Here is a 25,665-nt window from a genome sequence, read left to right as displayed (position 1 = left end):
TGCCCCCGGCATGGCCGGAAGACCAGCAGGGAAGGATGGAAGAGATTCCGGCAGAACCGGAGCAAAATGAGAGACAGATGGGGGTTCAAAACGAGTGACAGCCGGGCGAGTGCGGCAAGGAGGCGGCGAAGCGTCCAGAGGAAGCTTGCGCTTGAGAGAGCGAGTGGGAGGAGGAGGAGAAGGCAAGAAAGGAGAGTCAGCCGGAGATTGATGAGTGGTAGGCAAATCCACTGGAAGGGGGATTGAAAGAACGAATGGAGAGGGAGTGCGGGAAAGAATCGGAGAGGAGGAGAGAACAGGAGAAGAAACGACTGGATGGGGGATTGAAAGAGTGAAACGCGGAGGGGTGCCAGAAAGAACGGAAGAGAAATCGAATGAAGAAGAAAAAACATCTGGGAAAGGAAGGACTGGGTCGGGTTTGGAAAGAAGGAATGGAGAAGGAGTGCGAGAAAGGACTGGAGAGGCAACAACTGGAGAGAGAACGACTGAGGAGGGGGAGGGAGAACGAGGACCAGCCTCGACAAGAGCCTTGAGCTTGCAAAGAGCGTCTGTCAAGTTGGGATTGGGGGGTGAAAGAACGACAGGCGAAACTGATTGAGAATGAATGGAAGCCGATGGAGACCGGCGTGTGGTGGGCGAGGCCACGGAAGAAGCCCGGGAAGGAGAAGAAAAGAGAGAGCCACAGGAAGAAGAAGGAGAAAGAGAGGAACCCCGAAGCAGCGGGTGAGGCTGAACGGGAGAAGGAGCGTGGGGAGTTGGGATGTCTGCAATCCACTTGTGGAAGGATGCGGTCCTTGTGTGCAAATCTGGGGTTTCCAAAAGACGGTGGGGGTCGTCCCTGTCAAGGGTGTTGAGGTAGGCTTCCTTGTCGGCTGAAGAGAATCTCCAGACGCGCTTGCCAACGAGCGCTCCGAGAAGGGTGTGTTCACGTTGAAGGATGGGGATTCTGTAAGCGAGGGGAGATCCCGAGCTCACAGTCGCGATGCTGGTAGAACGAGTGGTCCAACAATCAGTGACCGAAGAAGCCAATGGGCTAGCAACGGCAGGTTCACATGATTCTGGGGAAAGACAGTGGTCGAGCCAGTCGCCAGTGGTCCTCCGCATAGCAGAGTACCAGGCAACAAGGTCGTCGAATTCAGCCTCATCTTGAGGACTGTAATCCGAAGGGAGTTGGTTGAAGAGAGACGCGAAAGACGGAGAAAAGAGTGTAGGAGACTTAGGAATAGAAGAAAGACCAACGCGAGGCGCTGGAGGGGGAGAGGAAAGACAACGAGTGGAAGGAGAAAGACAGAGAGGAGCTGGGCGAGCCGAAGGGGCTGGCGAACGAGTGACAACGGACAAAGGACGGTAAAGACAAGAAGCAGGAACGCGACGCGACAGTGGGGAGGGGGAGCGAGAGAGAGGTACAAACACAGGGGCAGAGAGTGCAGCAAAGCGAGGTTGCGCGCATCCCTGACGACGAAGAGGCGCGTCGGGCATGATTGGTGAAGGAGTGACAGAAATTTGAAGAGAAGGAGAGGGGGAAGGAGAGACAGAACGAAGGACTGGAGTGTTGTTGACCTGAGACTCAGAGTCTAACAACTGCATAACATCGGAAAGAGCGTGGATGAAGGATGACTTCTTCATAGGGGAAAGAGCGGAGATCTTCTCGTCAACCGTGGGCTGAGGAGAGATGACAAACAAAGACTGGTTCTGACGCGTAGGAGGCTTTTGAGGGGAGCTTACCCCGGGGAAATGGTAACCAGAGTCACCTGGGAAGAAAGAACGTGTCTTGGGGGTAACAATGGGGGTTTTGGCCTTGCCAAGGCTCATAGGTGGTGAGGAAATAGATTGCGGAGAAGATCGAGGAGTAGATGAAGGAGCAATGAAAAAGCGAACGTGGTTATTTTTTGGTGATTGTTTTGTGTTTTCAACTTTTTTTGGTGTTTTCATAAGGGATGTTTGCATATTGCGGGTTAGTGATGAGCGGAAAAGAGAAGAGATCTGGAAACGGGGAGAAGAAGAAAAGCAGGAGCGGTAGGGAGAGACAGGTGGGTGGCGAGGAGAAGAAGAAACCAGGACATGAACCTGGGACTCCGAAGAGCCGACGCTTGTGTGTGAAGTTGGGTTGGATGAAGACATTGGAGCGATGAAGATCAGGGTGAATGCGTAAAGAAGTGAGGAGACGCGTGTCTGAAAAGAAAGAGAAGAGGGAAGGAAAGTTCAGGACTTCAGATCTGGGGGGGAATCCCTTAAAAGGAACTGCAACCATCACGTGCGGCAGCTGACTGATTGTGTTGATTTTGCGCATCTAGAATCTTCTTGACGCGTGATGGCATGTTTTTCACGTGTGTTGACGATGTGTCGAGTCCAAGTGTAGGTATCCAGGCTGAATTGAGTAAGGAAGATGAGGTTATCCAGAGACCAGCAGGGGGTTGAGGATCGCATGCCGGCCAACCAAGCCTACGCAGCCCCAAAGCTCAGACAGACAGGCGGACAAGGTCCGAGCCATCGCCAGTCCAGAATTGCATCGTTGGCCATGGAATCAAAACAATCCAGCGGCCACATGTTGATGATGTGAAGTAAGTAATTGGCATGTGATCATGGTGGTCCAATGGTGCAGGCAGAGAGGCTGGAGGGCGGTGGTCATGAGATTGGGGGGGGGGGGGGGTGGGTTGGTCCCGCTGTTGGTAGACGAAAGATGCGGAAAGAGTCTTTGAAATGGCGACATTTGGATAGATGTGGACTACGAGCATGATGTTGAGCAGAGTCCATGAGGCGTGGAATGATCAAGTGTCATCCAGGAGCAAGAGGGTGATCACTTGTGGTCAGCGCGCTGGGCATCGAATGTTGTCTGTCTTGGAAGAATAAGCAGGTAATTAGATCTGTCAGACATGAGAGCACATTAGAAAAGCAGTGAGCAGACCAAAAGAGATGATTTCAACAGCCAATATGACAGAGTGTTGGCTACGAATATTGATATCTGGGTAGAGACAGTTGGCTACGTGAACGTCGCATAAGGGCAAGGAGTTAGGGATTGATACATAAGCCCTCCATTAGTAGCCGTTCGAAGAGACATGTCAAATCGATCAATATTCCCAAGATCATCCCAGCGGCAGCCTGCTCTTAGAAATCCACCACTCAGAGAGACGGTGGAAGTGGATGTGGAAGCTCCTGCCTTGCGTTGTTGCGATGCGCGGAAGATCACAACCGTGACACTTCCTTCTCTTTGAGTTGCAGAAATACACATTGGCGAAGAAAGAGCTCACGTCGTCAATTCTACTTTAGCAATTTCTTGGCTATCTCGAGTGATGTTGTTCTGAGTCTTGCTAATATTCGACAAGGGAAACGACCTTTCGATATCCGTCTGTTCGGATCATCACAGACACAAGCTTTCTCCATGTTTCGTTGTTGCTGGAAATTGAACAAATCTTCATTATCAACAAACGGAATACATGCCTTTCTAATTCATTTCGATGAAAAGACTCAGGTCGCTGATTCTATGACGGCTTGCGATGCGCTGGTCGAGCTCCCGCAACACTCTCAACACATCCCTCATTACGAACTGCCCGTCCGTCGTAATCCAGTCTCAAAGCCGAGTTCCACCCCCAAGATCCCCTATATATATCTCGAATGCATCATATCTACACACGAGACATGCCTCGCTACCTCTGTGCCCGGAGACCGAATTCGCACCACACGCGCTGTGCAAATCAGCCTCAGACCCAAAGACTGGCCATGCTTGATTGACTTACCAAGTTTCACTCTGAGAAATATAGTACAAATGAAGAGCTGAGAGAAATGGACAGAATCGCCAGTGAGCTATTCAATGTCATCACTCTTTGTCCCGATCTCAATATTCGAACACTCTGTCTGTACAAAGTGTCAAATCGCGCACAAAGGCGACAAGTACAGCATTCGCCTCGCCTCGACCCTCGCCTCGACGATGCATAGAACATCAAAGGCTCTCTTGGTTATTTTCCTGTCATCCTCCTCCCATGTGAGATAAGCATTGTCAATGCATGGGGCTAGCAAGAAGCAGAATCGTTGCAGCAAGTAACCGAACTCTCATCAGCAACACGAGCTCGAATTTGTCCACATTCCACGCAAACCTCAACAAATTGGCTTGTTTCCACTGTTTTACAAACGGAGGGTATCTCATCTGATGATGAAATAACTATCTATATCTTAGGAGCACCGAACGAGACATTGAGAAGCATGATACAACACGATACTTCCGCTGTATTGAACACACGATTCTATGCCCAACGCGCGAGGCCGACCACACCATTATGATACACTAAATCCCAACAGAGACTGCATCCCAATCAGGTTATGGAACCGAATTAAGGGGCGAAGAAGCTGCTTTTCAACTAGGAACTGCTTCCCAAGTCGCGCGAGTTGATCGCTGGGACCGCACTTCCGATCAACCTTCTGAAGGCCCTACACACGATTTTGAGCATAGCCTCATTGAACCAACTCGCTCTCGGACCTTGAAACACCTTTCCCCGAGCTCTTTCGTCGAAATACTAAGCCTTGGTCAAGTCAAGCTTGCCCACTGTCAGCGCTGGCGAGTAACGACTGCTTCAAACCATTCCACAGATGTCCTTCCGGCGGTCCCGCGATACTTTTCAACAGTAGAAAGGCTTTACCAATCGCAATACCGTCATCGCATTAGTAAAACCTGTGGGTAGGGCTTGGCATGGCCATGGGGCGAGAGCGCGCGGTGGACCAATGCTAGCCCAAGCCCAACTTGTCAGCGCCCACAACGCGGACTTCGATCTGGACCGTTTTACAAGCTCGGGGCCAAGTCCATAAGTAACCCATCGAAACAAGTGGTGTGCTTGCACGTTGAACTGGGCTCGATAGAGAGAAGCGGGCCGGGCGCTGTTCAATGAGAATATCAGACGATATGTGTTTCTTCGGGAGAAGTGCTACATCCCGAAGTTTGTTTACAGTCTCAGCCATAACACCATGGGATGGTCGAGCCTATCGCCGAGATCTCATAACAGCCATCAATTTTGACTTCGCGATGTGCTGCAGCGTCCATTGAGCAGCTCAGGCGAGGTGCATGGTCTGCTGTCTGGGTTCATGGGAGCGTCCACTGGACTATTAAATGTCCCTTATTCTCGTCCTTTCCTGCCCCAAGGTTGAACTGGCTCTTCAGCAGTCCTATCAATTTTCCTAGTTCACTTTTCATTGGAAATCACACTGCTCCAACAATGGCCCGATTCAACAGCTTCCACACGGCACTCGCCACCATCGTCGCCTTCGCCGGAGTTGTTGCGTCTCAGGCACCCATCACTTCTTGTCCAACTCAAGTCAAAACCTCTACTGGCTCTAGCGGCGCTTCGTATGCGATATGCGCAGGCACGGATTACCGGGGCCCATCCGCCCAAGTCCTTCAAGATGTTGGAACTATCCAACAATGCGTACAAATGTGCGACGCTCAGAAAGGGACATGCGTCCGCGCCGTGTACGACAATGAGAACGCCATTTGTCACTTCAAATCCAACCAGGCCGGTGCTCTCACCTGGGTCCAAGATTCCCAATTCAGCACCATCGTGAGTGGCGGTTCCAGGGCCGGGGCTGGGGCCGGACAAGGGGCGCCGCCTCCCACCAACCCGGGAACTGGTTCCACTGGCACGGCTCTCGCCCAGTGTCCCACTGGGGACCAGGCGCTCAACACCGTCACTGGCGCCCAATTCCTGATCTGTCAAAATACCGACTTCCGAGGAGATAGCGCTTCTGTTACGCCTGCCGCAAGCACTGAGTCCTGTGCCGAGCTGTGTTCCCAGACGGCAGCGTGTACGAACGCCGTGTTTGACAAGACGAACTCGGAATGCCACGTCAAGGCCGACCCTACGACAACAACACTGACCTGGGTGAGGGACCAGCAGTTTGATGTTATTCGGTTGAACATGGGGGCGCTGGGTGGTGGAGCTTCCACGGGTGGTGCTGGATTTGTCCCGACGCCGGCCGCGCCTGCGAAGCAGCCACCGCCTAAACAGCCACCACCTAAGCAGCCAGCGCCTGCTCCTCAACCGAAACAGAACCCGGATCCGAGCGTGGATCCAGCCTTGATCGGGTTCCTGCTTGGAGGTCTGGGGGCACCACCGCCGCCTCAGCAACCTCCACCTCAGCAAGCTCCTCCTCCTGGCTTTGCGACACCGCCACCGCCGACGACGGCCCCTCCGCCGGGCTTTTTCGGCATACCATTCATCAAGCGGGAGAGTTCTGTTAGTGAAAGTGCTGGCAAACCGAGGGAGAGGAGAGTGGCTCGCAAGTTCGTGGCGTAGTATTGTGTCGTCGGAGCTTCAGGGTGGTAATTCTCTATGCTACATAGTCTCCTAAATATTTAATACATATGATGCCACAGAAACAAGCAAGCAAGCAACTTGACTCGGTTAAACAGTGGAAATACCTTTGAATGCTGGTTACATTGGCATGAAACGCGCCTGGATGCTTTTGCGCGCTACAAAGTTTATTTTATGCTTCTTTTGATGGCAGTTGGCGGGCTCGGAACGGTGGCCAAACAAAGACCCTTGGCGTAAACCAAGACACTTATTGGCTGCAAAAAGTCAAAAATTGTTCTCCGAGACATGGTCTTTTCATTGCAAATGTTGCCACTGTCCCCAGATGGACTTGATAGACGTTTTTGTTTTGCGCACCTGCAACCGATTCACTCGGCCCCCGAAGTTTCCCCACGATTGGATCTCGCCTACCCGGCCATTTTTCTATGTCGTTTGCTGTTGCAGCACGGGCATAACTCCGGACCACCGATTGAGTTTTATTCTAGCCCCTCAACATTCCATCTCTACTGCGAAACCATCACGTAACCGACCTCACCCAAGGGGGTTGCGTTGGGGGTTTGACCCACCGCCTGCGCGGGTCATTCACCTAGAGAACGTTGATGTGCAACACTCTGGTTTTTCACCGAAAGCAAATAAGCACCTGATCGCCTCCATTTCCTAAATTGTGCTCACTGTAACCATCAATTGGGTACAAAGCCCGCCTCAGAGCTGTACATGCATCTAGGTAATCAAGCTCGCTCCTGCTGGCCCCGGTGATCTTCCTCCCGGCCTGAGCAGTGAGGGGCCCGGGTCTAGGTCGGCCGATAACATTCCAAACTCCGATGAAGAGATTTTTGTCTTGAACCTTGGGAAAGCTTTTACACCCTTGGTGTATTTTCCCTGGCCCCTTCTTCACCTTCAAGGTTGAGCTCGGTCATCAATACACCATTCAGTATGAGCCTTGGACAAATCTTCAGGATCACTATTACTGTATCGCAGTTGTCTTGGCAATGCTGATGTTTGGTACTGTTCTCGCGTTGTCTGAAAACATGGGCAGAATGGGCCGTGATAGTTTGTCTTCCACTTTTTTGGTTTCTCGCCGGCGGCGTCAGGAACGTCTCGAGCTGAGCGCCTGATAGGTTTCGAAGTGCACACTTTTAATGATGAACCTCCATGGTGCCAATCTCTTTGCACGGGCACAGTCAGGTGACTGTGCTCAACTGAGGAGGCATACGCTTCAGGCCACCAGCCTTGCAGTCCACCAGACGTGAGAGTCGACAGCCATGGACGAATCCTCAAACTGAATTCTCCTGACTGTTGTCCCGGCTAACCAACTGATGACGGGTTGTACCTACCGTGCTCTCGGCTGAGCATTGTCTGGGTATGAGGAAGTAGCGCCCGTTGCCGGTCAACACATTGAAAGCAGCAGAGATGTCCATCTGACTTAGGTGAAGATGCTCAAGTTAAGAACATCAACACAGCAAACATGTCATCACTCGTTTAGCCAGTACATGCTTAAGGCACATTATAGATTGCCCAATGAATCCAGCTTCATCAGCTGCTGGCAGTGGCCTTGTCACCCGGCCCACACCTGCAATACCCCGGCAACACTCAATCATTCCTCGAATTCTAGATGCGAGATATTCTATAAACCACCAAGGGTTCCTCTGGTATTGGACTTGGCGTTGTGACGATTGCGGGCGATTGAACCTCCTCAATCATATGGTCGAATATATGAGACGCTCCTTCCAACAAGGAAATATCTACAATCGTGCGCGGTGCCATCACTGCGGCCTGATGCCGAATTGGAACCACATCGCCAGCGAGATCCACGTCAACAGAGCTCTCAGGGCACCGCACGAGTTTCGCAACATGAACGGCGCCGTGTACTTCAGAGATCTGGGATTCAGCGACAACGATCCCGCCAACAGAGTGTTGGGTTGCCCTGCGAGACTGGGCCTGATGACCAGGGAATGGGTGCGTTTCTCCGACATTTTGGTGTACAGCGGACAGCCATCCTTGGTGGCACACTCGCGCTTGGAGCAGTGGAGCGCTACCATACAACAAATTGAAAATGCCACGGCTCGCGGTTCCCGGGGTGCAGCCTATTGGAGTTACGTCAAGATGCTGGATTAGATTTGCACGCTTCCAGACTACGAGACCCCCTGGTTGCCACGGTCAGAATCGGCCCCGGAGCCCTTTTGCACAGCATGGATTAGCAGGACTGTGCCCAAAAGCGAGGGAGGAGCCCGCCTCAGTGACAGTGAGTTGCTATCTTCATGTTGAATCCCTCAGAGGCTATGCATGGCGACGTGCTGACCTGTATCTTTTCCATCGTGGAGTCTTCGAGTGCCCCTCGAATTGTGTTTGTCTACTCTCGCCCAAGGACCCGAGTTGTGTGATATCACTTCGTTCGAGTGCTCCGGATATGGAGTAGGTTAGACCAAGAAGTTCTCCGGATACACAGTATTGTACAGCAAGCGAATGATCGGCGAATTGGCTGCATGGGGTTGTAGCGGTGGGACAACGGCAAGGCGCTATAAAAAGCGGTTGGACATGCTGCACAGTTTCTGTCAACATAGCGAGACCGGTTTAAGGCCACCTGACAATAGAGCTACTTGAAATGAATGAGGAAACCTTTCTCAAGAACATGTCTTGACTACTTGAGGTTAACTTTTACTCTATAAATGTGGAGTTCTCACAGCTACCTGCGCAATTCCGTGCCCCTTTACACCTCTCTTCTTTGTTTCCCTAAACGGAGCTGCAGTTAGCCAAGGCGACGTTGGTCGGCGGACCCTGGCGAGAATGCAGCATTGCATGTCGCTACCCCGGGGTTCCCACATTCCCGGCCGAGGTCCTTGCTCTTTCAGGCAGGAGGTTTAATTACCGTGGGACGGGAATGGCGTCTCGGGCGCCTCCACCTTCTCGTTTGGTTCCATTGTCCAATCATAATCAAACGAAATATAGTCTTGCTGACCAGGCCATGCTTGATTGTACGAGTCGCATGGTAGAGGTGGTAGCGGGTATATAATTTCAGCAGGCCATGTCACTTCAAGTCGACTGCAATCGATCTTGGGTTTTGGTGCGCGCTTGAGATTCTCGCGAAGTCTCCATTCCGTACGTTCAAGTCGATCAAGATGTTGAGCACGCCTAGCCTCTTTCTCGGCCTCGTGGCGGCCACAGGCAGCGTCCTGGCTACCCTCTCCGAGGACCTGTACCCCTGGCAGGCACCACAAGAGGGCGACCTGCGCTCTCCGTGCCCCGGCATCAACTCTCTCGCCAATCACGGCATTTTGCCGCGCGATGGTCGCAACATCGATCTGGACACGCTTGGCGCCGCGGTGCTGCTCGGCTACAACATGGACCACGAGACGATGCTCCTGGTTGGCATCCCGGCCTTAAAGACTTCGACGACGGGCGACAACGCGACCTTCCACCTCAGCGACGTGGCCCAGCATATGCCACAGGTCATTGAGCACGATGGCAGCATGACGAGGGACGACGCGTACTTTGGCGACGATTTATCGTTCAGCCCTGCTGCCTGGGGCCGTACACTAAGCGGATGGGGTGACATCGATATTATTGATGTGAGTTTCCTCAGCAAGACACCCTGTTAAACTCAACTAGAGACATTGTTAACAAGAGTCGGGGTCGCAGAATGAGGCGGCAGCCAGGGAGATCAATCAGCGATTTGAGTGGGGAGAGGCGCATAACCCAGAATTTAACGCCACCTTCGCGAGGAGCGGTTCGCTGCTGCAGTATGCACTGCTCCTGTCAGCCTTTGGTGACTACGGCAATGCCAATAAGACGCTGGTGCGATTCTGGGTCGAGCATGAGAGGCTGCCGCTGAGCTTGGGGTGGCAACCGCCTGTCAACCCTATCACTCATGACATGGACAATGCTATTGCAGCAAATATCTCGGCTCTTTGGGACGAAATAGTGGCATCGGCATAATCTCGATAGAATTAATGAAGTGGTGTTGTAATATCAATCTCTGAAGTTTTGTCCGTGAATACTCGAGTGTGATAGCTGATCCCGTCCGCTGCGCGAAAATCATCCCTGGCGTAGGCCGTGTTTGACATGAACACGTCCGATCGATCCTTTACAATTATCTTTTTAGGATGGCATGCGATCTCCATACTGTCAGCTCTTACGCCGCCGTTATCAGTGCATCTCGGAAAGCGGTCCAGCCTAAACCGTGCAACACCAAGGGGACGATTATGGTCCAGGGAGGAGAATCTCCGTCCCTATCCAAGGCCGCTGACCAACGGAGGCCGCAGCACCCTGAAGCTCAAGCGTCAATCGTGGGGCCTTTTGTTTCTCTTAACACTCTACTCACACAGCCTCAGATCCTTCCAGCCCAATATATCAGATCCAAAACTACCTATCTGCCTCGTGGAGGCTCTTATATATCGTCGTTTAATCATGTTTCTTAGATTGCTATTCCATCTTTTTGTACCCAGGACACTTCATCCATTTTCACTTGGGCATTAAACCGGTTCAATGACCCATAAGTGCCTCCTATGACCCGTGCATCCTCTTATCTCAGCCTGAGTACCAAACATATTTGAAATCAGGTCTCATCGTGACAATACCGGTCACTCTGCAGATATCTCGGGCTTGTTCCGTCGGTCCTGGTTGATGTAGTATTCGAAAACCTTATGCTATAGCTCGACTTGATTTGATCCACATTGGCACTGACTAGTGGCCTTCGGTGTGCAGTACCATAGCCCCCGGACGAGAGAAAAGCAGATCATGCAGAAATGATGTTTTCTTTCCCATGGTGCAATTGTGTCGCCATCTTTGTCGCCAAGCAAGCCAAGGTTGGATACAGCTGGTGCAATTGTGTCGCCATCTTTGTCGCCAAGCAAGCCAAGGTTGGATACAGCGTTCGTCAGGTTTTGACAATGGTTGGACTTGTTTACAAGCACACTCTCCAAGTTAGTCACAGGTCGTCAGCATTTTGGATCTCATTGATTTGTGCTCATGAACTATTTGTTCTGCGCGTTGCAAATATTTACCTTACTGCGTCGATTTATTTGTCTAATGGTTAGACTCACTGCAATTGAGAAGGATTTGCTCAATTAACATGTTGATGAGTCTACTATAACTTCTGGGATCCCGATCACTCAAGGTAATGTCAATGTTCAAGACCGAAAATGTACATGCCATTGTCCAGATCTTCTTTCTAGATGCATGTTATTATTTTGTCAGGCTTGATCCAATGGGCGCTTGTACTATCAGAGGTCATTCTACAACCTCATCATATAAAGAAGGGGACATTGGCTAAGCCATACTAAAATCTTTGGACTCCCTGCTTCACATTCTGGCGACAGGATCATAGCAAGAATCCAATTTGTCGATAACTCGATTGTGAGTTCAGATCTAGGATCTGCACTCATTGACGAGTACCGACTGGTGTGCCCATAATCTAGGACGAAATAGGTGCCATTGTTAGTACACTCCTTTGAATCAGTGATGATTTCACAAGAATAGCCTCCTGAAATTCTAGAGGAGGGTAACACAGAATTCAAGGGACGGTGTTGAATATGAGGCTGGTTACGGGCAACTCTGTGCGCGCCAAATACTTCCATCGGATCACAATCTGGGTTGGTGTGACGCTACAGCTATACAAAATTGCTGTGTATTTCACAAGGCGTTCCGAATTCTGTCCTTTTCGATAAAGGAGGACCCTAGTGCAGCGGCGCAGGGGCGCCGTCTCATGATAGTCGGTCACCTAGGCAATTGGCTCTAAGCGTTAAAAGTTTCATTGAATTCACTAGGACATTTGGATGGAATACAACTGTCACTTTAAATACATAACCCCCCACGCTCTCACACCTTTTCAGCCACAAATCCACCCAACTTGACTTCTATTTTGACGACAGCAGGGTGACAATTCATCTCTAGCCCCGTGTATGCTGGTTTCGGAGTTACGCAGCCTCGCCCCTGAACCTCAGTTGCACAGCTCCGCGAGTAAATCTTGGGTAACCTGTATCAGCAACTCCATTAGCACTTGGGTCACCTGTGCTACAGTGACCGAGTCTTCAATTTCTCAGCTCAACGGTCTGCATTCAGATCAATCGTGTGTAAATCTACCAACAATACGATGATTTCCTCCAAGACTCCTGTTAACCTTGCCGACAACTCTCAACGACCCACGCAAAATCTTGGTAAGATGGCCATCAAGTCGACTCGGATCGTCCATATTCGCTGGCCCGCAGGATCTTCACGGCTCGAAACATTGCCAGCCGAGCTTCTCAACGTGATTACGGACGATCTAGTACTCGAAACTGACCTCGATCATACTGGCGCAAGAAGCCGGACAGCCTACAAGGACGGCTTGAGCAATTTGGGGCGCTTATGTTCGGTCTCCAAGTGTTTGGATACCAAGATTCGACCTATCATGTTGAGGAAGGTCTCCATCTATCGGTCGATCGAGCTCATCCGCCTCTATCGTACCCTGACCGAGAACCCCATGTTAGGCGGATACATCCGGCAGCTGGTATTGGCCACCCCCTTTAGCCGACAAGAGATTGAGTACGAAATGCTTCATTTCCACGTCTTGCACGGCGTTGATTCCGATTTCGATTTTTCACAGCCTCACGCGTCGGGCAGCATGACAACTCGGATGGAGAACAAGCTACGGTTCGACCTCTATCTCAAGGTTCTCAACAAAGCTCCGAACGTGACGAAAGTCGCGATTGATGCGCTATCGTGGTCCGTCCGTGGCCTCAATGATAAGCAACTGGCTCTCTTCAGAGCCGCCAGCGACATGCTCGACAACCTGGCAGAGATGCCCGAGACCCCGCTGTTGCAGATGCCCGAGGATGTGAAAACCGTGAACATTAACGGTCCAGTTCGAGGCTTGGTGGAGGCATTGCCAAGTCAGCTTGCCAAGATCTGGTCGCAGACGTCTAAATTGGAGACATTGGTCTGGACAAGAGACGATTCGGCGTGGTTCGACAACTTACCAAGCCGAAGTCTGGAGCTGGAAGGTACTGGTATGTCATGGCTCCCCAACCATCTCACGGACAAATCATCATCCGCATCTCTAGCCAAGCGGGAATCAAACAAATTGCTGATTCAGTCATTCACAGGACCCAAGAGAATGTGTACCAGTCTGACGACTCTCAAACTCCTCGTCAGTGCCTGCCGCCTCTGTGACATCGCCACCGTATGCGACTCCTTCCCCTTCTTGAAGCGTCTACAAATAGTCCAGAATACTTCGCGCGATGACTTCAACAAGGAGGACCTAAGAAACTCCATGCCGTACACGGAGCAAGTCTCTCTGACAAGCAGCATTGCGAGTCTGCGGCAACTCGAGGCCCTCCATCTGGACCCTCTTGCTGCACCGGAAAACGCCCAGGTTCTTGGAGATGATGGTGCCCTCAACCTGTCCTCGCTCCCGAATCTGTCCGAGGTGACCGTCTCATTTGGACTTTTCGTGGCCGAGAAGCCATTCAAGAGCACTGGCAGCAAAGCTCACCCATGTCTGGTCCTGCCCCAATCTTTGACCAGACTGACCATCTCAGCACGGGGCTTCGTGCGTGAGGCCGGAATCACTCTCATGCAGTTCCTGGAAGATCTCCGCGCCGCCTGCTGTTATCAATTCCCCCACCTGAAGCAAATTGTGTACATCTACAGCGCCAAACTACCGGCTATGGGTCCCGAGCCTGTGTGTCTCTGCGGACGCATTCCACACGAGTCCTTCTGCCCTTACGACAGCGAGGCAGGACTGTCGATTGATTACCTGCCATGGATTTCCGCCGACAGCTTTGCGGCTCTCGTGACAGAGTTCAGACAGCGCGGCATCCAACTCATCATGAAGAAGAGAAATGCATGCGATTCAGGAGGTACGTAGCCATGGCTATAGTTGCATGAGGATTGGAAGGCTGGATAGGTCGCAGAAATCTGGAAACTTGCATGGGTCTACAGTAGAGCAAGGAATTCGGGTTGTAAAGTTCTGTGTGAATCTCTATGTACTGGAAAGAAGAAATTGATGTCTCTTTTCATATTGAGAAGTCCTTATACGAACCCCACTTGCCTTTTCCCTTTGATTTGCTGCGAGCATCCTAAGGTCATTTTTCGATTTCGCAATAGCGACGTATGGCACAAATGATGCGATATTCGGCTAGAATTGAATAAGGACCGCTGCGCCCACTTGTGATCATCCGTTATCGTGGTCAAAACTTGGGACACTAAAAGTCAAATTCGGCTCACTATTAATTCCTATTACTAAGGAACTTGTGGACGACGGCTCCATAAGGTAATAGCGGGCCAGGAACCCTTTACGATCTCGCCCATGCAAATTTCCGAGGGCTGCTAAGACTAGCGAGCATCACATTGCATGCATATAATGCTCCTTCCGCATAACTGTCTATTCAAAAAATGGCCAAGCCTGGTGGCTTACTGTGCGAGTGGATGCTTGTATTTGAGTAATAATGCGATCCCGCAGAGGAATGCAACTTTGTGGATTGGTAAGAACACCCGCCAATGCAGTAGCGTCTTGTGCAAAATGTTTGGTTGACTATGTTTTGTCCTCGTAAGACGGCTGACGGAACAAGAAAGCCAAGACAGGGTAACTGTCTCAAGATGATGGGAGGGCATCTCCCGGTAGATTGACACGAAGTGGTCTTTCAACTGCCCACGATACACGTGACCGGTGCCATTTATTAACGAGGCATGATCTTCGGTTGAACCGGGTGATCCTCACTGGCATTATTTAGGCATAATGTAGAAAACAAAATTATTCAGGCGTAAACAACATCGGGCGAGTGAGTGGACTTTTTGACTCGTCCGAAGCGGATCTATATCCGAGGCAGAGAAACAAGCTAAATTGAGCCGCACTCCTGTTTCAGCAGCCGGCATTTGGCTGCACCCCTGAGGAATATGGAGCTTGGTACCCAGTTAAGCCGCACGACGGCCCACCCACAGCCGGCTCCGTTGCCCGATACGTCCGGTTAAATCAGTGATCTCCGCTGCAGTGCAATTTATCCCATGCTGTGATGCTGGGACATGCCTGGTAGCGTCCCACGCTACCATCTGACTGCCACTGCAGTAAATGAGAGTGTCTGGGCGAGTTTCTCCGTGCGTGACCCTTTGATGCGGCTGCTCTGCCAATGGCGACCCGGAGCGCCCGGGGCACGATCCACTCGTAGCCCCCTCGTTCCAAGCCTCTGGATCAAGCCGACCTTCTGCATACGCCCGGGGCCTAACTTTAAATTGATGGAGGGTGAAGGGCATTATTCAGGAGCAGAACGTTCACCGCAGACAACGGGAAGGCTATAAGGGCCAGTTGTTTCCCTACAAACCTTAGCCTCGATCGACACTTAATCCTCTAGCTCCCACCACCAATCACACAGCATCACAAACAACTCTCATCACAACCAGTCAAGATGCTCGTCAAGTCTCTCCTCGCCCTCGTGGCCGCCACAGGCGCCATTGCTGCCCCGGCCGCTGAGGTCTCTTCCTCTTCCCCCTTCCTGTCGCTCGTGGAGCGCTCAACCCCCACCGGCACCGGCACGAACAACGGCTTTTTCTACTCCTTTTACAACTCCGGCTCCACCAGTAGCGTGACGTACAACAACAAGGCGGCGGGCGAGTACAGCGTGGACTGGACGAACTGCGACAACTTTGTTGCCGGCAAGGGATGGGCAACTGGCAGTGACCGCTCCATCAAGTATAGCGGCACATGGAACGCCGCCAACGTCAACAGCTATGTCTCCGTCTACGGCTGGACGACAAGCCCTCTCGTCGAGTACTACATCGTCGAGAGCTTCGGCGACTACAACCCAAGCTCGGGAGGTGAGTTTAAACGTTCCACATACCACTGGTTTGGCCAGGGACTGACAGAGATGAATAGCCTCCAAGATCTCCTCGGTCACCACTGACGGCGACACGTACGACATCTACAAGACTCAGCGCGTCAACCAGCCCAGTATCCAGGGCACCGCAACCTTCGACCAGTACTGGTCCGTCCGCCGAACCAAGCGTGTGGGAGGCACCGTCACCACCAAGAACCACTTCGACGCATGGAAGAAGGCCGGTCTGAGCCTCGGCACCCACAACTACCAGATCCTCGCGACCGAGGGCTACAAGAGCAGCGGATCCGCTGACATCACCGTCTCTGCCGCCTAAATTCACATCACTTGGCGACGGACGCTGGGGCAAGTCTGAATGATCTTGCTCCCAATAATGTAGTGATATGATCACTCTTCATGTATCTACTTAGCCTCATTATTCAGGATGTATATAAATCCTTCGAACAAAAAGCGATTTGAAATTGTTTCTTAAAAGAAAGTGACGGGCCAGTGACGTGTGTAAACATGTTCATCAACGGCAAACGCTGGTGGCCCGCCGATCATCCAGGGTGGACCCTACACTTAACAGGGATTTCAAACCTCAGCGTGCACCTTAATAAACTCATTTGTACCGTGGTACAGTCCCCTATAGCATAACCAGTATAGCATAGCTCGCCGTGCGCCGCTTGGCTAATTTGTGGGTTACAATAGGACAAACCATATGCAGAGTCAGGGCTGTCAGGCTATAGCTCCTTTCACGTACTGGCACCTGGGTAAGGCTTAACAGTCCTGTCCATTCTCTAGGGAGGTAAGCCAAGGTGTAGTTCGATTCTCCGCCCGGAGGTCGTCAGAAATACTTTTGCCCCTTTGCCTTGCTGGGCGAGTCCAAATCCTCCAGAAATCCTTGCTAAGGGAAAGTTTTCAAATCCCGCCTGAGGACGGCACATTGACTTGCCCGAGTGAAGATCCCAGCCAAGTCCACCTTACCCTTACCTAGTCATTGTAATGCATACATGATCGGCTCAACATTGCAAATCGTTGGGACGCAATATTGCAGGAGTCTACGTTCTCCTAATGGTGGTGCTCTAGATGATTCTTGCATTGAGATGAGCTGTCAGACACAGTGCCCTCCCAGCTGAAGACCGGTTTGGACGGTTTAGTTTGAGATGATACCCAGTATCAGGACATCGTCTAGTGATGATTAAGCATGTCTGAGGAAATATATACACTTGGTGGACCGATATAATATGTAATGAAAGCGGATATCAGATTGCAGGACTTCCCCATAAATGCCGCTCCTCACCATTATGCATCCCATTCTGTGAGGTCGAGGACCTCTTTGCAGCTCTCGTATCCTATTTAAAAAGGGTATTAGTCTGGCTCTCGATGATTGACCTGATCGAGGTAATGGCAATAAACTCACCGCGCGATCATATTTATCCGAATCGACCTCGCTGACCAGGGTAGTGAACAGGTCTTTCATACGCCGCTGGTACCACCAACCCACAAATGAGACGAAGGTCATGAACGCGATGGCCGTGATTCCACAAGGTTCCCAGTAGATCTGAGCATCGTCGATCATAGCCTTGGTGTTGACTGAAATCATTGCGGTGACATCAGGTCTGTACGGGTCGAGCCAGTCGTAGACAGAGACTTGGCAGATATTGGCAGTATACACGCCCAACAGCTGCATCAAAGTTCCGCCCAAGGCAGCCACGCCGGCGATCACGCCAAAGAAGATGTACAGGAAATACCAGAGGCAAGCCCATACAGAGCGGATGTCTCTAAAGTCTCGCGATTTCATCTGCTTCCAGATCTCGCGGGGGCTTCTCGACTGCTTCGAATCAAGGAAGTGGTCGGCGTTTCTTGGGTCGTAGAAGCCATGCTTGTCCAGCCATCCTCCGCGCCATAAGAATTTCAACGGCCCGGATCTTTCCTTTGGTATATCAGGCCCTTTGGCCTTTCCTGGGGGGCCAGCGTATGCCCACAGCCATAAAAGAACTTGTGAAAACTGCGCGCAGGCGTATATGGTAAAGGTGAACGATCTGCATGAGAGACCAACCTGTGGTGTGAAAAACGCCGTGAGAAATGCCAGGACGAACGGGACACCAAGGAGGAAGGCCGCCATGAACAGTATTAGGAACCAGTCGAGCGGGGCCAAGGTCGTCTTCTCCCTGAGATCTTCTAAATCTTGCATATTGTCTCCTTGTTCGTCCTGTCCAACACGGTCCTGGATGGTGTGGCTGGGATTTCCATACGTCTTCAGAAGCGTGCGAATCCAGCGTAGCTTATTATAGCCCCTCTGCCACTGCCAGGCAACTTTGTAACAGCTGGGATAGGCGAGGCCAAAATGGAGCCCTAGGAACTTCACCTGATCCTGCTCATCCTGTCGTTGAGTTGCGAAGACACCCTCAAGGATGTTTGGGTTGTTGCCAGCAAGCAGAAGACCAGATATAATGGCGATGTGAGGGATCGTCATGTACCACTGACCGAAGGCCAGGGCGAGAGCGATGTCCTCGTTTCCGATTTCTTGAACGCTTTGAACCAGGGCAAAGACGAAGCCGCCCAGGAAAAAGACCACTGGTGCGCCAACCATTGAGCCGAAGGAATATTGACAATTGACCATAGTTCGGAGGCGCGTCTTTGTCTTGCGAATCTGCTTTGCAATCTTAGGGGTTCGCGCGTGCGGTCGCTCGCTCACGAAGTGGTTGTAGTTCGTGCAGTGTCGGTCTTGGCATAGGTCGTAGCGATGGTTGCGTCTGGCGTATTGGCGTGGTGACAGGTGCCTCTCAGTATCTTCATCGTCGTAGAGCCGGATCGGATATAGTAGCTCTTCCATGTGCCGCCACGGCGAGGCTTTCAAGTGAGTAGTATCCCTGCGTTGTATGACGAGATTTTCAGGCTGCTCGATAAGTGTATCAGAGTCGAGAGCGGAACTTCGTGCCGCTGGCATGCGGGTCGCGGATCGCCTTGAGCTACTATCGGCCCTCGTCGTGCTATCGCAAGAGGATATTCCCAGGTGATCGGCATGGGGAGATAATGGGCGTTGCCGGATTTCACTGACGTCCCCTTCTGACTCTTTGTTACTAGAGAGCAGGCCGAGAGGTACGCCGAGGTCAGGGGTACTAGGTTTGGCCAGAGGCGGCTGCTGCACCGCATCATGGTCAAACGTGGCGCTTCTTGTGCGACTGAGGCTGCGACCTGAACTTGGACTTGTGCCCTGGATGACGATATTGCGTGATGACAGCCGGCGTTCTTGAGCTGGGTCGGTTGAAGAAGGGTCGTCTTCAAGGGCCAGATCTAGGTTTCCAATAAGAACCAGCATCAATAATCGACAACGCATGTCCAAGGTCAAATTCCTGCTCTTCATCTTCTCCTGTACAAAGTTAATCACACGGCTATCCAGCAAAGCCTCGTACAACCCACTCAAGATCATGGGCGCAGAAAGACCCCAACATATCAACAACCAGAGAATCGTATCGAGTGCTACAATGACCATTGCACCGATCGCACCAAAAAAGGCGGGAATGTAACTCTTAATCCCTGCAAGGTCGGCGACAAAGAACTCGCGGAAAACATGGATCTTTCGGCGGCGAGGAACTGATAGACAAAAGACAACGGCAGGCAAGAGGAAGCCTGACAAAGGTTGAAGCCAGCCATTCAAGTTAGAGCGACTGCTGAGTGCCCATCCTGGGCAGGTTTCGGCAAACCAGGAGTACGGCACGTTGATCTCTGGGGCTCCTTCAGGTTTGTCCGGGTCATAGCGAGCAGTGCATGGGAATTGGTCGTCCGCTTGCGCTTTCTGAAGCAAGGCCACATCCAGATTGGTGATAGGGGGGTTCTCAGCAGCAACCAAGGTCTCGTTATCGACGGCTAGAGACTCGATCACAGATTGGATGCAACACCAGGTAAAATTCTGTCCGCCGATGGCCGTCCTCCATCTTTTCGGTGTATAGTAGCTGTTGCCGGCCACCTCAGGAAAGAAGTATTCGACAGTCTTGTTCTGCGCCTGAGCCAGGGTCGTTGTGGCCAGCAAGCCGCCCACGAGAATGATCTGCAGTGACAACATGGTGCCCAGGGGACACCTGGCCCACTGTTCCACGACAGGAGCCCTTGGTAAGTGGAGTAGTTGTTTCAATGATAGGTCAACAAGATGGGCAGAAGCTATGAGCAAGCATGGCAACTGATGCCGGCACCCATTTTAAGGGCAACTCGTGTGGTTCGGCGTGAGACATATTGAATGGCAGCCTACATGCGGCTGAAAGGATGCCGTGGGTCAGCGGTATACGGGGGTGCATTCCACACGAGTTGCTGATAGCGTTGCTCGCCCCAGATGTAAAGGCGAGCGAGGGTCACATGCATTTCACCGCAAAACCTTGGAAATGGCTGTGGGCCCTCTCCGATCTTCCCCAGAATCAATGATAAGCTGTCCCGCATCCAGCCGTCGACTGATTCGCAGTTGGGGGCGGAGCCCTCGTAGCTTTGTTCTCCGTCGAGTGCTAGGCGCCTGCATGTTGATTCAGCTCAACAATCGACTGACACACCTGCCCAATATCGTTAGCACAAAATGAGAGTGAGGCGACAGGACGCCACCAACCGTTGACTCACCGGATGATATCTCTGAGCCACAATGCTGTCTGAAATCAATCCATTAAAGATTTAGTCCAGAATGACTGTGGCGGTTATCTTCGAATCACGCTAAAACGCAGAAGGCTGCACGTGGGCTGGTTATAAACAAGAGCAACAGGATGAGACGACCTCTTGATAAAGAATTGAGCTCAAAGTACCCTAACCCGAGTCCTCGAAGACAAGGTTAAGGTTGCTGCACAGTGGGAAACTTACAGTCTTCAGAGGCTCGTCCTAGAGTCGTGCTGTTGGAACATTGAATTAAGGGCTGGGATAATAGAAGCTATGCCTGCAGATAATATCGTTCAAAGGAAGAAACGGCGCGCCTTGGTTAGCAATGAACCACTATTTGTGCACGCAGAACTAATAGCACCAGGCTGCATGTTTTCTATCCTATCTCTGAAGTCACTCCCCAAAATCTTCATACCTCCTCTGTCCCACAAATTTCAAAGTTGTCCCTCTAGCTATAGTAGAAATGCCTGCCACAGCGACAATAAACACTCGAGCATCCTCCCCTGATCTTCTCGACAAACATCTTGCATCGAGGACAGCGTTTCCATCCTTTTCTCCTAGCCATGACGATCAGTTTGCGGTCATTATTGACCACTGCCATCCTATCCTTGCTGGCATCACATTTTCCATTGTTGCTTTGGTGTGTGTGCCAGCCCTTACGGCAACGACAGCATGTAATTCGCTGGCATTCTGGGCAGCGGGCTTTTGTCTTTGTCCGGTCGGCCTTTGGAATAAAGCTGCCACATATCTTTCTGTAGCAATACAACTTATCCTTGGGTAGTGTGTCGTGCTCTTCCAGCTTTTCCAAGTAGTTGTTCCAGTCGCTCTTGTTGATAAAGACTTCTGACTCTTTTCTTACAGACTCAGAAACTCTGAGGGGGTTGAAATCTCTACTTTCAGCAAGCTGCGAAGCCTCTTGCTCCTCTGGTTTGTAAATTTCCATTCTAGAGCCCGGCTCGTAGCCTGGTTCGAATATCGGCTTTGGATGAGGCCTCTTCTCAATGATTCTCTTGAAATATTTCAATGGAATCTCCGTCTCGGTGCAGCATTGGAATCTGTGAAATGTGTTGTTGGCGATGGCGAACTTGAAAGCTCTTGCCAGGCAACCCTTACACCATCGGTGCCCACATGGCAGCTCATGGAGGGACAAGTCCGGTTGAGATATAGTATCAAGTCCACAAGGAAGGCAGATATCCTTACGACCCTCCTCGGTGACTGGTATCCGGTCCATTCTTCTTTGGCTGATGTTTGCGATGATTGTCGACTTGGCTGGGACCTTGGTCTGGTATTCTACCTCAGGCTTGATAACTGATACCGGCACCACATTTCTAAACACATGCTTCTTCTTCTTTATCTTTCTGATGAATTCTTCCTCGCTGGTGCTGTCATCGCCACTGTGCTCATCGCTGGTTTGCTCCTCGTCGTCGAGGTGCCTGGCGTCTGCGGCTAGCGCTTCGGCGCTGAAATAAGGACCAAAGACGGGCTCCTCATCTTCTATTAGCTTAGCCATCTCCCTATAACTTCCTCAAAGTATTGACAATTACTTTTTCTGAATGAAATTTGTGCAGAATGCTCAGGTTTTAAGCCGTTCCCAGATGTTGTAGATGCGTACGATGTCTACTGTGAGTTCAACTCACTCGGCGGGTCATTAGTCTGCTCCCGTCATGCTAATATACTATTCATTCATTCATTCATAATAACTTCCGCCAGTCGGGAATAGGCTTCGTCTAGAAATAGCACCCAACCCTCGGAGCTTCTTCTTCGATAACAAAGAACCGTCCATAAATAAACTACCCGTGTCAATTGCTTATGTGAGGCAATTTCTTCTGTCTTGCTGAACAAAGGAGTACTAGAGGAGATCAAAATTGCACAAGGATATTGAGTCTACTGCATGATCTTCTGTGACTGTGGTCGCGGCCGTGGTGAGTGGCGGGGATACCCTCTGTACCTGCTGCTTTCAGCCACTGACCGCATGAAATCGCTGAGTTCGATTTCACCTCCTCATACGTGTGACCATTTGACCAATTCTGAATTCCCTGGTGTATGTGAAAAATGAAAAGTGAGTTTCAATGAACCAAGTGACCAATTATTGATTATGCACTAGAAATCGAATGGGTCTCTTGAAGCTATTGAGTGCTAAACGCTTAATGAGATTCTGTGTGAATCAATGTTTGTGATGACTGAATGCATGATTCCGAACTCGTGATTCCGGCTGAATCAAATCCACAATCCTCATCTAACCAGTATCTTGAGGGTTAGCCGTAAGAATTCCAGTCCACTGTACAATGTCTCCTTCGCCAATGACCTCTTTCCGGTCGAAACCCATAAAAGCGCCCTCAGCGTAAGCGGAACTCCGCCCAAGTACTTTTGTGAAGAAGTTCTGTGCTGGAGTGTTTGCTTCCTCCCAGATGAATCCCACGCCTTCGACTACTCGATCGCCGGGCTCCTTGTCTCCTGCCATTATGGGTAATAGTTGGTGCCTCCTCACCTCCCTCGGCAAGGCCCACCACGCTTCTAGAATAGCCTGGAGCATTTCAGTACCATATCCCTGGCGCCAATATTGAGGTTTGACGAGAATTTCTCCCTCGGGCTGTTTGAACTTCCATGTTAGTGACCATCCCGGAAAGGTTGTTTGGGGAATTTATAAGTGGGCTGGCTCGTGAAACTGTAACCAAAGATGTCGTAACATTGTATGGAGCTACGTAGGATTCTGACAAAAATCATTGTCTTGATCCAAGCCTCAATACACCTGGTCCGCGAGATCATCTGAGTCATATATGGGAAGAGGGGAAAACGCGGAACAATCTCACCCATCCAGACCGGGGCATATAGAGGCAGTCTGGCATACCCCCCTCACCAATCATTTCGCCAGTCGAGTTGAGAAATGCGCCAAAATACCAATGCATAGTATCATTCGGTGACTGAAGACTCTCGATGTTTTGTTGTGTCTCCTGCAGATCTCGATCCGCCCGACCTCTTGTTGGTGAACGGGTTTGCAGCTCGGGTATACGCCGCAGCTCATGGAACTGCTCTAGATCTGCAGGTTCTATGGGTCGGATTGTCAGCCGTTGTGTCTGGATATGAGGCCGTTCAGACGCTGGTGGGAGAGGCCGCTTTGGGAGTTTGACGCGGTAGCTGAACCACGGCATCCGATTATCGGCATCTCCCGCTCCGGAAGTAACGCTGTTCTTGGGAGCCATTGGTGCCAAAAAAATGTTTCGGAAGGACCGCGTTTATAATTTGTGAAAGGGAGTGTAAATGGAGTGCCTGGGGGTTTAGTGGACGAGGACGTGCACGACGCTGAAAGCGTAAACGGCAATTGTCTGCCTCTGAGAGATATCTTCTCGGGACAATTTTGTGGGTGGATTTCTATGATCGACTTTGTTGGGTCCCCTGTTTTTGTGCCAAGTAACGAGTCGCTCGTTGAATAACCCGACCTAGCCGACAAGGACACTACCGTAGTATGTGTTTGACTGCGTCTTCCAGGGACAGGCCGATCACACGATCTCCCGCCCCTGTTCAGGCACCAACCGCATACGTGACCCACAACCCTTGGCATGGATTACTTTGGAGAGTGTTTTGCCCTCATGAATCGCCTTAGTAGTGATAGGTTCCCAGTGAACGGAGAACGGATATCCAGCCAGCTGGTTCCCTTGCCGCTGTAGAATATCTGTGCGGGGACCGCCCAAAGCTTCCATCCTCGCTGCTTGTAGAGGCAGAGGAACACAGAGAGCCCGAAATCAACCAACAGAAATGCAACCTAGATAAGGAGATATTTTGTTGGTTGGTTAGTGGTAGCCCGATTCGCTCCCTGCCATGCAATTGAGCCGGGTTGGCTGGCCTATTGGAATCCTGAAGACGTTTCAAATGACCTGTTGGTGACCAGGCTTTGATCCTGCCGTCCAACCCGCTTTTCATCCTGACGCGGCAGCCAGGGGTCTCACCTAGCTTCGACATTTCCCCATCTACTCACTCTAGCGCCTTAACAAGTGGCAGATCAGGTATGTACTTGCACCGCCTCGAGGTCTCTACGGGTTGCCTCACAATGGGCCAGGAAGAAGAAGTAACTTTGAGGGATACTAGCCGGATTGTTGAGAATACCACAGAAGACGTGAAAGTATCTTCATACCATGCTTATTCCCGTATGCAGATCAACTTAATAACCGTTTAAGCCTGGATAGGTTATGGGTCTAGGTCTAGGGCCCGCGGTGTACAGAAAGAGCCTCACCGAGTACCTTTCTTAGCCCTAGCGAGAAAGGTAAAAGGGAAGGTGGTGGGCCGAACCTACACGTCAAAGTGGATACAGTATGGATGAATGCTACGTTGAGTACAAAAGGCCCAAGGAGATGGGACGCATGGAACCTGGCCACAGGTGGAACCACACTCGTTTGGTATGTCCATGCGTTGCTTCCATTTCTATGGCCTGGTAGCAAGGTGACACTATCACAGAAATGAGGTTGGTTCGAAACCGGTCTCTGATGTCGGGTCCTATATGACGGAGAATGGCGAACTCCTAGGTAGAACAATCACCCCCGAGGCTTGCCTCCGGGCTTCCCTCCGGGGCTTTCCTCCTGGTCTCCGGGGCTTGTTGAGTGATTTTATCAATGCCACATAGCCGCTTTCATGTCAAAGTTTCCCAGACTTGTCCTGTTGTCTACGACTTGGTGCGCCTAGGCTTTTTAATGTGACCTGATACAGTTCAAGATTCATTCCGTCGGGTTAAGGAAGAGGACTTCAGAACAAATATTGGTGCTTGGAGGGCTCCCTAGATCTGAGTGCAGACTGGATCGCTTTTGCCTTCAGCTCATGATTTGAGTGGCACTCCATCATGCCAGGTATTGACTTTGCACTGTGTAGCATCCTTTACAACACATTCACAGAGACAAAGCCCCAGGCTACCAATTCTCTGGTTTTGAACCGCGAAAGTGTTGGCATTTCGACCGTCAGGGATT

General features: G+C 51.1%; 6 protein-coding genes across 6 annotated transcripts; 5 read left to right on the top strand and 1 right to left on the bottom strand.

Annotated features, from left to right (window-relative positions):
- Nucleotides 1-5,201: 5,201 nt before the first annotated feature.
- Nucleotides 5,202-6,278, top strand: J7T55_010682 (uncharacterized protein; the record flags this gene model as incomplete). Its single annotated transcript, XM_053130776.1, has 1 exon — nucleotides 5,202-6,278. The coding sequence occupies one exon, from the start codon at nucleotides 5,202-5,204 to the stop codon at nucleotides 6,276-6,278; it is 1,077 nt and encodes a 358-aa protein (XP_052990963.1).
- A 1,791-nt stretch (nucleotides 6,279-8,069) lies between these two features.
- Nucleotides 8,070-8,408, top strand: J7T55_010681 (uncharacterized protein; the record flags this gene model as incomplete). Its single annotated transcript, XM_053130775.1, has 1 exon — nucleotides 8,070-8,408. One exon carries the CDS (start codon nucleotides 8,070-8,072, stop codon nucleotides 8,406-8,408), a length of 339 nt encoding a protein of 112 aa, XP_052990962.1.
- A 1,001-nt stretch (nucleotides 8,409-9,409) lies between these two features.
- Nucleotides 9,410-10,226, top strand: J7T55_010680 (sterigmatocystin biosynthesis peroxidase stcC; the record flags this gene model as incomplete). Its single annotated transcript, XM_053130773.1, has 2 exons — nucleotides 9,410-9,859; nucleotides 9,930-10,226. 2 exons carry the CDS (start codon nucleotides 9,410-9,412, stop codon nucleotides 10,224-10,226), a joined length of 747 nt encoding a protein of 248 aa, XP_052990961.1.
- Nucleotides 10,227-12,381: 2,155 nt separating this feature from the next.
- On the top strand, nucleotides 12,382-14,410 carry J7T55_010679 (uncharacterized protein; the record flags this gene model as incomplete). The annotated part of the gene is made up of 3 exons (XM_053130772.1): nucleotides 12,382-13,276; nucleotides 13,373-14,128; nucleotides 14,376-14,410. 3 exons carry the CDS (start codon nucleotides 12,382-12,384, stop codon nucleotides 14,408-14,410), a joined length of 1,686 nt encoding a protein of 561 aa, XP_052990960.1.
- Nucleotides 14,411-15,670: 1,260 nt separating this feature from the next.
- On the top strand, nucleotides 15,671-16,412 carry J7T55_010678 (uncharacterized protein; the record flags this gene model as incomplete). The annotated part of the gene is made up of 2 exons (XM_053130771.1): nucleotides 15,671-16,079; nucleotides 16,138-16,412. The coding sequence occupies 2 exons, from the start codon at nucleotides 15,671-15,673 to the stop codon at nucleotides 16,410-16,412; spliced, it is 684 nt and encodes a 227-aa protein (XP_052990959.1).
- Nucleotides 16,413-17,340: 928 nt separating this feature from the next.
- On the bottom strand, nucleotides 17,341-23,913 carry J7T55_010677 (uncharacterized protein; the record flags this gene model as incomplete). The annotated part of the gene is made up of 9 exons (XM_053130770.1): nucleotides 17,341-17,430; nucleotides 17,499-20,187; nucleotides 20,328-20,582; nucleotides 20,684-20,712; nucleotides 20,918-20,935; nucleotides 21,573-22,204; nucleotides 22,683-22,749; nucleotides 22,998-23,303; nucleotides 23,524-23,913. 9 exons carry the CDS (start codon nucleotides 23,911-23,913, stop codon nucleotides 17,341-17,343), a joined length of 4,476 nt encoding a protein of 1,491 aa, XP_052990958.1.
- Between the last annotated feature and the right edge of the window lie 1,752 nt (nucleotides 23,914-25,665).

This window comes from Diaporthe amygdali, assembly GCF_026229845.1.
Source record: "Diaporthe amygdali strain CAA958 chromosome Unknown NODE_24_length_778219_cov_64_757418, whole genome shotgun sequence".
NCBI lineage: Eukaryota > Fungi > Ascomycota > Sordariomycetes > Diaporthales > Diaporthaceae > Diaporthe > Diaporthe amygdali.
The sequence above is the reverse complement of the archived record's forward strand: the minus strand, read 5'-3'. Positions and strand labels throughout refer to the sequence as shown.